This window comes from Ambystoma mexicanum, chromosome 6p, assembly GCF_040938575.1.
Source record: "Ambystoma mexicanum isolate Mex_15411 chromosome 6p, UKY_AmexF1_1, whole genome shotgun sequence".
Lineage (NCBI taxonomy): Eukaryota > Metazoa > Chordata > Amphibia > Caudata > Ambystomatidae > Ambystoma > Ambystoma mexicanum.
Genome location: NC_090935.1, coordinates 1,499,696,485 through 1,499,708,567, shown reverse-complemented (window position 1 = coordinate 1,499,708,567; position 12,083 = coordinate 1,499,696,485). Strand labels below are relative to the sequence as shown.

At 45.8% G+C, this 12,083-nt stretch overlaps 1 protein-coding gene across 1 annotated transcript in view; it reads right to left on the bottom strand.

Annotated features, from left to right (window-relative positions):
- FRAS1 (Fraser extracellular matrix complex subunit 1) overlaps positions 1-12,083 on the bottom strand; it is a 1,618,415-nt gene that overhangs the window by 1,258,409 nt on the left and 347,923 nt on the right. Inside the window, exons 8-9 of the mRNA XM_069626341.1 lie at positions 11,394-11,495; positions 10,784-10,975 (exon numbers count right to left, since the gene is read on the bottom strand). Coding sequence (XP_069482442.1) covers positions 10,784-10,975; positions 11,394-11,495 — 294 coding nt within the window. The remainder of the gene's footprint in view (positions 1-10,783; positions 10,976-11,393; positions 11,496-12,083) is intronic.

Here is a 12,083-nt window from a genome sequence, read left to right as displayed (position 1 = left end):
CCCAAAGAGTCTCCTAGGGCCAGAGAGGGCATGGCAAGAACGTGTCCCGGTAGCAGAGCATTGTGCAGAGCATCCTGGGGTAAGGGGGTGGAGGCACACAATCTTAACCTAATAGAAGAGGGTTAGAGCTGCAGGCAGACTCCAGGAAAGCAATGGCTCTGCAGAAACCAAAACCCACAGCGAGCAACGTAGTGTGTTGCAGTACTTTAAAACTCACTGTCATGAACCATCGAACTCGCCCCTTCTGGGCCTCCTGGTCCCTGACACGTCGGGGTTTACACTCTATAGTACTACCAACATGGCTGCAAGCTCAGAACGCTGCTCACCAGTATTCACGTTCTACGCAGCACACTCTATAAAGTATCCACACCCCCGCGCGTCTCAACGCTGCTGTTAGCTGTGACTGGACGTGTGCTCCGTACTTCTCTCTTGTGCTATTCTGTTATTTCCCGGCTCCTGGAACCCCCTCTTCCAAACTATCTTCCCTCCTTCTATCCAACCTATCCCGGATTCCCTGCACCGCCTCCGAGTGCTCCTTAACCTTATCCTGATCTTCCTGGAGTTTTCCATTGATCCGGGACATCGAAGCTGAACGAACACTGGAAGCCGAAGACGGCCGAGCGGGCTTGTAGAAGACCCGAACCATACGAAAGAAGACTCCTCCTAAAGAAGTCATCAGGCAACGAAAACAGGTGAGAAAGGGGGAACCTCTGACACTCTCCACACCAGTGAGTGAACTGATGGGCCCTCCCAGGGTGTGGCATCTCATATCCTGACACTGATGCAACTGTTTAATAGGCTGTGCTAGAACTTTATCCTGTGATGAATCAGTGGTGATTTTCCCCAAAGACCCTGGCCTAGGACTCTTCTCATGTGGCCAGGGAAAGGCAGCAACTACCTGATCCTGACCCTGAACCTGGGGGTGGTGTTCTGCAGCAGGATCACATGAGAGGGGACTCAGGTCAGGAGAATTGGGAGTACCCTCTAACCAACTTCCCTAATGATCCCATGGTCTTAATGGCATATTGTAAAATTGAAGACTTTGAGGTTAAAATGAATCAGAACATTAGGGACCATAATGATCTAAGTACTGAGACGAGGAAGAGGGACTCAGAAGTGCAGAACTGTAGTATACAATCTAGTGAGTCTAATGACCTACACATGAGCAGGACTTTTAAATATTTAAAGCCCCTTCAGGTGCAGGCCATTAGACAGCAACAGTGGGAGCAGCAGACGGAAGAAGACGCTTGTGCCGCCGCTGTGTTTCCAGCAGGTCGTGATGCCGGGAATCCGAAATGCAGAGGTCGCGCAGCAGGAATCTGTGCTGAAATTAGCAGTCCCATAGGAGAGAAAACCTCTCCTAATTCTTTATCCTACTCCAGTGGTTGGCTTTCACCGGAGTACGCGAGGAGCAAAGCAGGCTCCTTTTAAAGAAGGCGTGAGCAACGCAAGTGCAACCGGAGCTGCCAGACGCCCAGGTCCCAACGAGAGAAGTCAACGCAGCAGCGGGACGAACGGAAGCGCAGGGAAAGGCTGTGAGTTGGCCTTCGCTATGTAATCCTGAGGCACTCCGCAATAGACCTCTGACTCAAAACAATCTTTTTGAATGCCAAACTAACAAATTAAAGCATTTTGGCATAATGATTGTATTGAGAAAGACTGAGTGAAGAAACATTGTAAACTACATTGTCAGAGTAAAGAGGGGACAATATTTGAACAAGACGAATGTAATCTACACAAAGGGAGATTACTTAAAAGGGAAGAAGATGCCCAGCATTGCCTAAGCCAAAAAAAAGCTATTATAAATGAAAGGGGGCACAGTTTTGCCAAAGAGGGAAACTTGAAAAAAAATCATTACTAACAGCTAACTGGTATTGTAGAAGAAACCCACATGTGGCAGGGAAAAAGCCCTCCTTGTAGAAATTAAGGGGGAGAGGAACATAACCTGCATTGCATGTGGCAAACAAATCAGTGGAACAAATAGTATTAATGTGTATTGTATGCTTATGGAAGAAGTTGTGAACTCCAATGTTGGTGTTGAAAGTTAAAGGCTTTACTAAGAAGCACCTTTCTTTGATTAGCTTTTCCGCATTGAGGATGTAAGTGTGGAAAGTCTGAAGTAAGCCTCACCACAGAGTACTTATAGTAGTGGTATGAGTTTTATCCTGGCAGGCGGGTGTACCAGGTAAGGAACTACTAGTGGTTAGTTCTGGAACAGGAAGCAGCTAATAAAGTACAGCATTGTGGTTGAAGGTTGTGGTGTAAAGAAAGTGGCCAAGTTCACTAGTGTGTTATGATGAACTATGCTAAAACCATCATGACAAAATGTTATTGTTTATGAACAAGACATGTGAAAGTAGTTGTTCTTCAAAAGAAGAGAAACGATATTGAATATTGACTGGAAGTGGTTGATCAAGCAACAGCTTGTGGGAACTTTGACAAACATTTTGAAGCGTGATTGTTAGGACTGTTTTTCTGAAGTCTAACTAAGGGCTTAGTAAAACCATTAAACTGAGACAGTACAAGACTCCACTCTTAGTATAAGGCTGTACCACCTGAGTTCAGGGTAGCGTAGAGAGCGCAGCCAGGCTTACCTTAGAAGGGAGAGAGGGCTGTAGAATCAGAACAAAGAAATTGTATTATACATACGGTCCAAAGAAACACTGAAAGACTATGTATTGTAAAAATAAAGGGTTTATTTTATATACAAGCAGACCAAGATATTCTTGGGTAAGTAAGTACTATCATAAAACATGTAATCACATTATAAAAACACAGCAATATGCTTTGAATACGCAGATCAAAGCAAACCTCCTCTTGGTGCCGAGATTCAAACGCACTACAACCGGGGGGAGTAGCTTTCCCGTCAAAGCCCCACAACATTGGAACCCTCTACCGCCACCCCTAAGGGAAGACCTTTGTTACACACAATTCAGATCCAATCTTATCCACTGGATCAAGGAACACAACAACTAATATACTTGTTTTTCTCATCTACTACCCTTTATGCTCAGCTATAACTTGAACATTTTGTATCTTACACTTTCTGTAAATATGTTTTCTTGTATCTGTGCTCAATAATGCGGATGAGTCCAGTACTGTAACCATATCTGGACTCCATCCATTTCGCCATATGTAACCTAAACTCTACATTCCTTTGTTGCTCTTGCAACCTGCTACCCTTGCGTTAGGTGTGCATTACAAATAATAAAACAAACAAACAAACAAACAGACCTTATTTACAACACCTAACATTATGTCTAGGTAAATCAGACCTTTGTATACACATTCAGTATAGGGCAAACCTATTCTTGGGGAGTAAATCCATAGATTACTTTCAGATTACAGTAATACAAGGGTAGTAGACCCTAGCAGTTGTACCGCGACGCTCAGCAGGGAAATAACATAGTAAATCAACTGCACAATGTACTTTTCAGAATAGTATGACACTTATTCCAGGAACAGTAAAAACCTATAACTACATTTATGATAATACACAATTATACTAGGTAAGTAAAACCTGATGGTGTAATATACTATTACAGGTGCTTTTTGAGGTCAGTGAAACACAGAGAAAAGAAATATATCTTGTAACTTATTTTAGGATGGCACACAGGTAACTCACGTTAAGTAAAACCTATATACTTTTAAAAGGAGCTATCAGCAACTTAAAGGCAGGTGTACACCTAAGACTCTTTTTGTGTCTGTCTAAAACAGACGAGGGAAAGCAAAACCCAATGTTACTCTTTATGAATGACTCAAGGTTATTCTAGGTAGGTAAAACCTAAGGCAGATTTATTCTGGACAGGCTAACAGCAAGTCAGGGAAGCAAGACCCAGTTGGGGACACTCATAGATTGATCCTAACAGGAAGAGTGAAGTGGAATTTACAGCATTACTTTTGGGAAGAGGCACAACCAAATCACAAGTGAGTAATATAACCTTACATCTACTTTCTGTTAGAATGGCAAAACATTTCTAAAGGAAAGTAAAACAACCTTATATATATATTCAGAATGGCAGAACATTTCTAAGGTAAGTAATAACGTTTGTAACTGTTCACACTCAGAGCTACAGTTACCAACCAACTTCTTTTACAAGTAAGTAACTTAAGATCACTTGTTATTCTTTTCAAGGCAGAACCCTTTACTTATCCAGTCCTTCCCCTTATTCTGTAGCATGAGTTCAATCAGAGGCAGCAGAGGGACCCTAGTGGTCTAGGTGCCAGCTGTAGGCAAGGTAAAATAGGGTTCAGTTGCAGGAAAAGACAGAGTTCCAGAGGAAGACTGTTCAAACAAGTAAGTAGTTCACTTTAAAGTTAGTTGAGGGTTCAGGGACTTCAGAGAAGACACCCTAGGAGGATTTTCCAGTGGGCCCGGGTGGACTGGATGAGTGGCCTCCCAATTACAGAAAACACCCCAAAGCTGTACAGAAATTACAAAGGCTTAAGGTAGGTCAAATACCCCAGCCACCACAGTACCTCAGCACAGAAGACGAGTTGCAGCAGGAAGACTTCAGGATATGCAGCCAAAAACCTTGTCGATGGATTCCTTTGTCAAGAAGACAGGACTTTGGAAGAACTTCTGCAGCAGGGACCATGGAAAAAATTATAAGTTACCTGTCGTAGTGACTAACGTACTGCTAGTCCATAGTTTCCTTTCCTCCATACTGCATGGGCGTCCCTCGCTAGGGACGGGAGACGGAACCTTTTTCACCAGAAAAAATCTTCTTCCACTTTAAATTTAGAGTCACGCAGGGCCGCAGCCCTGGGAGCATGCGCTCCCCTGACTCAGCCCACCGGCATCACTCCTCAGTCCCCCTTGACTCGTCGACAATATTGACATTGCCTAATGACACCAGTTTTATTAGGGGGGGAGGATGGTGGGAAGTATGGAGGAAAGGAAAGTATGGACTAGGAGTGGGTTTGTCTCTACGGTGAGTAACTTATAATTACTCCTACGTTCCATCCCCTTTCCTCCACACTGTATGGGTGATTACAACTGAATGTAGTCCCAGGGTGGAGAGGTGACCCTCCTTAAGAAAACAAGTTCCTTAATACTGCCTGCCGGAATGCTACGTCTGACCTGGAGCCGGCATCCAAACAGTAGTGCTTGCAGAAGACCGAAGGAGTGGCCCACGTGGCCACCCTGTTGATGACCTGCCATGGAACGTGCCTCTGGAACGCGACTACTGTGACCTTGGCTCTGATAGGGTGTGCATGCATATGTGTGGGAAGTGGTTTGTGCTGCCCCTCTTAGGCCTACTATATAGCCAAAACCATCCACCTTGCTATGGAGGCCTTAGAAGCCTGATATCCTGGCTTTGACCCCCCCCAGAGGTGACAAAGAGAGCCTCAGATTTGCAGAAGCTCTTGGTTCTATCCAGGTATAATTTTAGACTGTGCCTAACATCCAGACAATGCAGGACCCTCGGAGCATCGTCCTTAGGGTCTGTGAAAAAAGTGGGTAGCACTATCTCCTCATTTAGGTGGAACAAAGACTACTTTAGACAAGAACGCTGGATGCATTCTAAGGACCACCTTGTCCCTATGAGAGGTAGTGTAGGGCTCAGAAGCCACAAGAGCTTGGATCTCGCTGACCCGGCGGGCAGACGTAAGACCCACCAAATGGGCGGTCTTAATGGTGACCAGCCTGATGTCCGCAAATGCCACTGCCTCAAAGGGTTTATGCACCACGGCGCCCAACACTATGTTGAGGTTCCACACGGGGTGTGACTTCTTGATAGGCGTGTAGAGCCTGGTAAGGCCCGCCATATGTCTTTCAACCACCAAGTTGGAGGACGAGAAAACGTCCTGCTCTGAGTTCCGATAGGCTCCGATGGCCGCCAGATAGGTGCGGCAGGTGTCTATTTGCACCCCCGAGTAGGTGAGGTGTGCAGAGAAGAATAGCATGTCATCCAATGTGCAAGTAAGAGAATCGACCTCCTTAGACTCAGCCCAGTGGAAAAACCTAGACCAGTTGCTTTTGTACTGGCTCCTAGTAGCATCGCTCCTAGCACCCTGTTTGATATCTAGGTTAGCCTGCGAAAGACGCAGATGCTTCAATGTCACCTGTTCCGGAACCTCACTGTGAGAGCTAACTTCTGCAGGTGTTTGGGGGGATGGATGACCGTGCCCCCTTGCTGCGATAACAGATGAGCAGAATCCGAGGATGGTCCGACAGGCTGAGCAGCTCCGAGAACCATGATGTCGCCGGCCACCACAGATCTATCAGAATGATACTGAGGTGTCAGGACTCCCTTATCTTGCAGATCCCCCTGTGTACCAGGGGAGTGGGAGGAATGCTTATGTGTTCATGCTGTTCCACTGTAATTGTAACGCATCGCCCAGGGAGCCTAGGCCCTGTCCCTGCCAGGACGCAAACTGAGGGCAGTTCCTGTTGTACCAGGGGGCGAAGAGCTCCACCTGGGGATGCCTCCATCTGCTGAAGATCCCCTGAAGGACCTAATCGTTCAATTGCCATTCGTAATTGTACACACTCAACCTGCTGAGCCTGTCTGCCTCCAAGTTGGACTCCCCCGGGAGGTGAATTGCCCTCAAGTGAATGTTGTTCTCCAGAGCCCACTCCCAAATGCTGACCGCCAGGCTGCATAAAGGAGGGGACCTGGTGCCACCCTGCTTGTTGATGTAATACATGCTGGTGGAGTTGTCCAATTGAATGTGGATCATCTTGCCACTGATAAGTGGCAGGAAGGCCTTGAGAGCCAGCCCGATCGCCTTCAGCTCCAGCCAATTGATATGGGCCTCATGTTCCTGAAGAGACCAAACTCCATGGACTCTGATTGTTCAGGGTAGCCCCCCAGCCCTCCAAGGAAGAATCCGTGGTGATGGTAACCTGTGGTGCTGCTTGCCGGAATGGTCTGCCTATCCTCAGGTTGCAGTCCGTGCTCCGCCAGAGAAGGTCCCGGCGGAAAAAAAGGAGCAATGCTGAGTAGTTCCGCCTGGGAACCCCGCTCCTGACTCCATGAGGCTGTGAAGTGCAGCTGCAATCTTCTCATTTTGAGCCTTGTGTATGGCACAGCCAGTAGACATGCCACCATGATACCCAAGAGGTACTGGTACCATCATGCTAAGGTCACAGCTCTGCTGAGAAAATGACCCGTGGCTCTCTTGATGGCTGTGATCTTGTCCTCGGAGGGAAACACTCTCTCGGAGCTCGTATCTCAGATGAGGCCAAGGAACGTTAGACTCTGCGTCGGCTCCAGCTATGACTTCTTGAGATTGATGGAGAATCCCCATTCGTGTAGCGTATTCATGAGGACAGAGGAGGTGTGCTGGACCGCCTCCGGGGATCTTGCCCTGACGAGCCAGACATCTAGGTATGGCTAGACATGGTGACCTTGGGCCCTGAGAAGGGCTGCCACTGCATTCATAAGCCTGGTAAAGACCCTGGGGGCGGAATTGAGGCCAGAATGTAGAACCTTGTATTGGAAATGGAAGCCCATGATCCTGAACCTCAGGAAGGACCGATGAGGCTGCCAAATCGGGGTGTGTAGGTATGCGTCCTTCAGATCCAGGGAGCACATCCAGTCTCCCTTGCTCAGTGTCTCCGAAATAAGCGCTGGAGTAACCATCTTGAACTTTTGAAGAAGGAGGGGTTCAGGGTGGAAACGTCCAACACAACTCTCAGGCCAGCCTGGTTCTTCTTGTGTATGACGAAAATCCTGGAGTAGAAGCCCATACCACGCTGGGAGGTTGGGACTTCTTCCACTGCCTGGCTCTCTACGAGCCATCAAATTTCTGCCAACAGAGTTGTTGTGCCAATCTGTGGGAGTGGAGGGGAGGAGAGAGGACGAGGAGGAATTGGTAGGCGGTAGCCCATGGACACTACTGATAGGAACCAGGGGTCCGTGAACCTTGCATGCCAATAATGTGTGTGAAAGGCCAGCCTGCCCCACACCGGGGACACGTGGACCCAGAGGGGAATGTCATGCCTTTTTTCCTGCTGAGGAGGGGGACTGAAAGAAGCCCTTATTTCCCTGCCTTGTGCGGTTTGCAGTGGTGCTGACTTGGTGATTGGTCTGGCTGCCTGGACCTACGTTCCTGGAAGCACAGGAACCTGCCGGAAGCCCGCCCCTTTTCAGAACGCTGGTGCGTCTGGCTGTACCTCTTAAGCATGGACTTTGTGAGGATAGATAACATCCATTACTTCCCATCTTTTTCGTGTCCAGAAGACAGTTTAAAGGACTTAGATTCTACACGGAATTGATGTGTTAATACCGTTTTCCCTTAAATCCAGAAACACATCATGTGTTGACACCAACAGTGGATTGGTGTTTTAATTTACATTGTGAATGGCTTTCTCACGTGTGTTATTAACACAACCAAAAAGGAAGTCATACATCATTAACGGATACATGTGATATTGGAACACTCTTTTGTCATTGGTCTTATTTGTATTTCATAATTATCAGTTTTGTACCACTCAGTATACTGCGCCTTGCAAGGTTTTAAACATGTCTGTTTTGCATAAAACGTGTTTTAAGTGACCCAGACCATATGTATCTGCTGATTAACAAACAATGGGTCTATACTGAACACACTCACTCTGACCCCCTTTTTGTGTGTAAAGGTGGGGTAGCTTGTGAGACTTTGCTTATATATTGTACCGCACCCCTGATTCACAAGCCCCCTGTAAACAAAAAAGAAGGCCAATTTGCTCTAACAGCGATTACATTTCTGGAATTCTATACAATAATTGCTATACTCATTAAAGGTTTATTTTAGGTACACATCAGGGGGTGAATCATTGATTTAGTCTGTACGTAAACACCTCAAAATCACAATGCAGACAAAGTACTCTAAAAAGCATCTAGAGTAGAATAAGCATCCATTTCGGAATATGTATTTTTCTTTTGGCAAGTTGCACTCATAGCATGTTTTTTTCTGCCGATACATATGGTGATCCATTTTTGTATGACATGTTTATCACGTTACAGTGATATTGTAAGCATATTTTTCATAGCGTACTTAGGAACAATGCTACGTGATGCCACTTCCTGTTTTGTCAATGGGTAAAAGGTTGTGTTCCATCGCTTCGGGTATGGGGTCAAATTACATCACTTCCTGTGATGTCATCAGAGGTCAAGGGTCATGTGATTTCACTTCCGCTACCCCTGGCATTTTGGTGAAATGGCGTCCCTGGAACCCTCAATGCTAAAATCCAACCAAATTAAAAACTACCCAGATTCAAAGAAATAAAATCACAATTTTTGAACTGTTAGACATTAACATATTGTATTCACAAGTCAGCTGGAGAACTCGGTGCTACCAAGCGCAATTTATGAACTTGCTTTGGAAAGCAACACATGTAAGTATACTGGTTCTGGGTTACCTGTGCATAAAACAAAAGTAAGCTTTTGTTCATACATTTTACCAAAGCTGCTTCGAGACATTGGAATAACATCCAAAAGTGTAACACGGCACGTAAATATGTTGCTTGATTTAGCACTTCAACACCTCTGGCATTAGTATACAGTGACAAATGAAAAATAATTTTGTCTAGCTGGGCACACATCTTCAGCACTAGCACTCTATCGTAAACCACCAACAGCCCCCACCCATGTGCCTGACCTCTGGGCTGCTTACTGGAGCCTAGCCAGCCCACCGAAATCCTAACATGGCAAAATGCACACATGTATCTTTAATTTAACTCTTAGAACCTCCCACACTTAGACTGCGGTCACAGAGGATGTTCCAACCACAAAGTGCATTGAGGCCTTACAAATGGGGAAGAGGGGGCTATATAAATGACAAATACGAAACAATACAATACACCAAATCACTAAAGACAATCAAGAAGGCCAAATGCCGGCTCTATGCCCATATTCACCAAGAGGTCACATCTAAAACACTGCCATCCAGCCAAACGTGCCAGGTGGAAGGGTTGAGTGCATGAGAGATGCCTCATGTCCTACAATCCATGTCTCTAACACCCCTCGTATGTAGGCAGCCCCACAGGCACGGAGAGCGGGATTAGCCAGATGTGCACATCACACACGCAACCCACTTTTAAGCCGACTGTGCTTGGTGTGCCAGGGGACAGGTGGGGATTATTTCAGAGCAAGGCAGATCTGACTCTTGTGGTGTTTGGGCAGGAAAGGGAGAAACACCGAAAGGCAAGCAGTGTATGACGTATTCAATGTTGGGTTCACGGTTAAGAGTGTTAGGGTGATAGTAAATGTTGAAGATAACCCTATCCCATGGTGAACATGGGGTCCTTGGGTCAGAAAGTCATGCCAAAGGCGGGACAAAAATGAGCAAGAGGTTGGGCAGGTGGCATTATAGTTTGAGGCCAGGCAAGGTTGTTAAGAGGCATAAATGATGTGGGCGGACCACAGGGCACAATGAGGTAGGGTTGGCTAGGGATATGTATTATTGACTGTTGACAGTATTTATTTTTCCCTATGGCAGAAGTCATAGGTATGCTGATGTGAAGCCGGCCTTCCTTGGAAATATAGTGCCGTTTTTGTAAACACGGGCCTCAAACGAGCGTTTTTTTAAGCTTTTGTTCTAAATGTTCATTTTTATAATGAAAAAAAATCGGGCTCGTCTGAACTTGCTCTACGGAGGCCCAGAGAAGTCAGTGGTGTTTGCCTAGAAGCCGTAAGCCTGTAAGTCAAAGCACAGAATATGCAGAGATAACAAGAAAGCTTTGCAGAGGAGGTGTTTTTCTTTCAGTTACCCTTGGCAACAGCAAATTACATCTGCATACTTCAACATAAAAATCCCTGACCCAGAATACTGCAAGAAATAACCAATTTACCCAAGCACATTCCACTCTGGCACACTCGACTTCCTGGCACAGAACTTGGCCCCGGTCACACATGCAGAACTGGCAGTGGGAGCCGTTCCACAGCTCGCCGTGGTACCGGACGGATGCTTCATTTAAGCAGTTGCCCTTCGAAGACACGCATTCCTCACAACACTGGCCCGGGCGCTTCACTTTGTTCTGACCCTTTGAAAAAAGGACAAACTCATTTTGTAAATATAGACACATACCGTAAATGCTGGCTATTTTACGGGAGTTGTTTTACCATGGCCTTAGGAGAGAACCTAAGCAAAGTAAAAACTCCCAAAATACCAAAGGCCCACCTCTTGAGCGGCACATTTTATCCATTTATTTTATTTTATTTTTTGGATTTGTAGAGCGCACTACAGCCCACAGGCATCGAGGCACTACAAGGAAATGTAAGAGAGCCTGTTTGAGGGTTACAGGAGTGTGGCCCATTGACAAATGCTTAATACAATTGCCTGGTTACATTTAGCTTGATTACAAGCTCAGCAGTTACATTACATGCGGGAGGCGAGCGACTGACCGAAAAGACAGCTTGATAAGAAATAATGGAGGCAGAATGTGCTACATAAAGCATTACCTTCTCACAAGTGGCTGGAGCACAGGGCTGGGTGTAACACCTGGTCTGGCCTCGGCTACATATGCACGTCGTGCAAGCATTTTTCTTCCACTGCTCACCATGCTGATTAAAATAAGAAATGCAGGATTACTTACTTCATGAAAACAGTGATAGGACGATAGGCAACTCTGCAAATGTTTTAGAGCATCAAAAAATAACATTAGAGCAGGTGTAAATTACCCTCCATCACTTAAAGCAGAGCCTTTCAACAAAAGCAAGACTGACATCACAGCATGGAAGAAACCGTTCAAATCGAATCAAGAGCAGGATTGTAGTAACAGCAGATTGCAGCAAATACGAGGACAATATCCTTGCCCACTTAACAAGCAGCACTTTCCTCATATTATCAATAGATGCAACGGTGTATGCAGAAGAGCCAATGATTTGAATTTTAAACATTAACACTATTTCTTTCAAAAGGGGATTTGTGGTGCTTTATACTAAACTATAAATATGCGAAACTAGGTGAGAACTGCAATCATTTTTAAACTGTGTGTTGAAAAATAGCTTTTTCGGTGGTTTTGCAAAAAAGGGTGCTGGCCTAAAGAGGCTTCAGCCCACAGAAGGGATGTGTGTCTTTCGTCCTCGATCAAGCAAAGATCAAACATAATCCAAATGGCGACCTGCATAAACGTTTCAGAAGATGGTGGG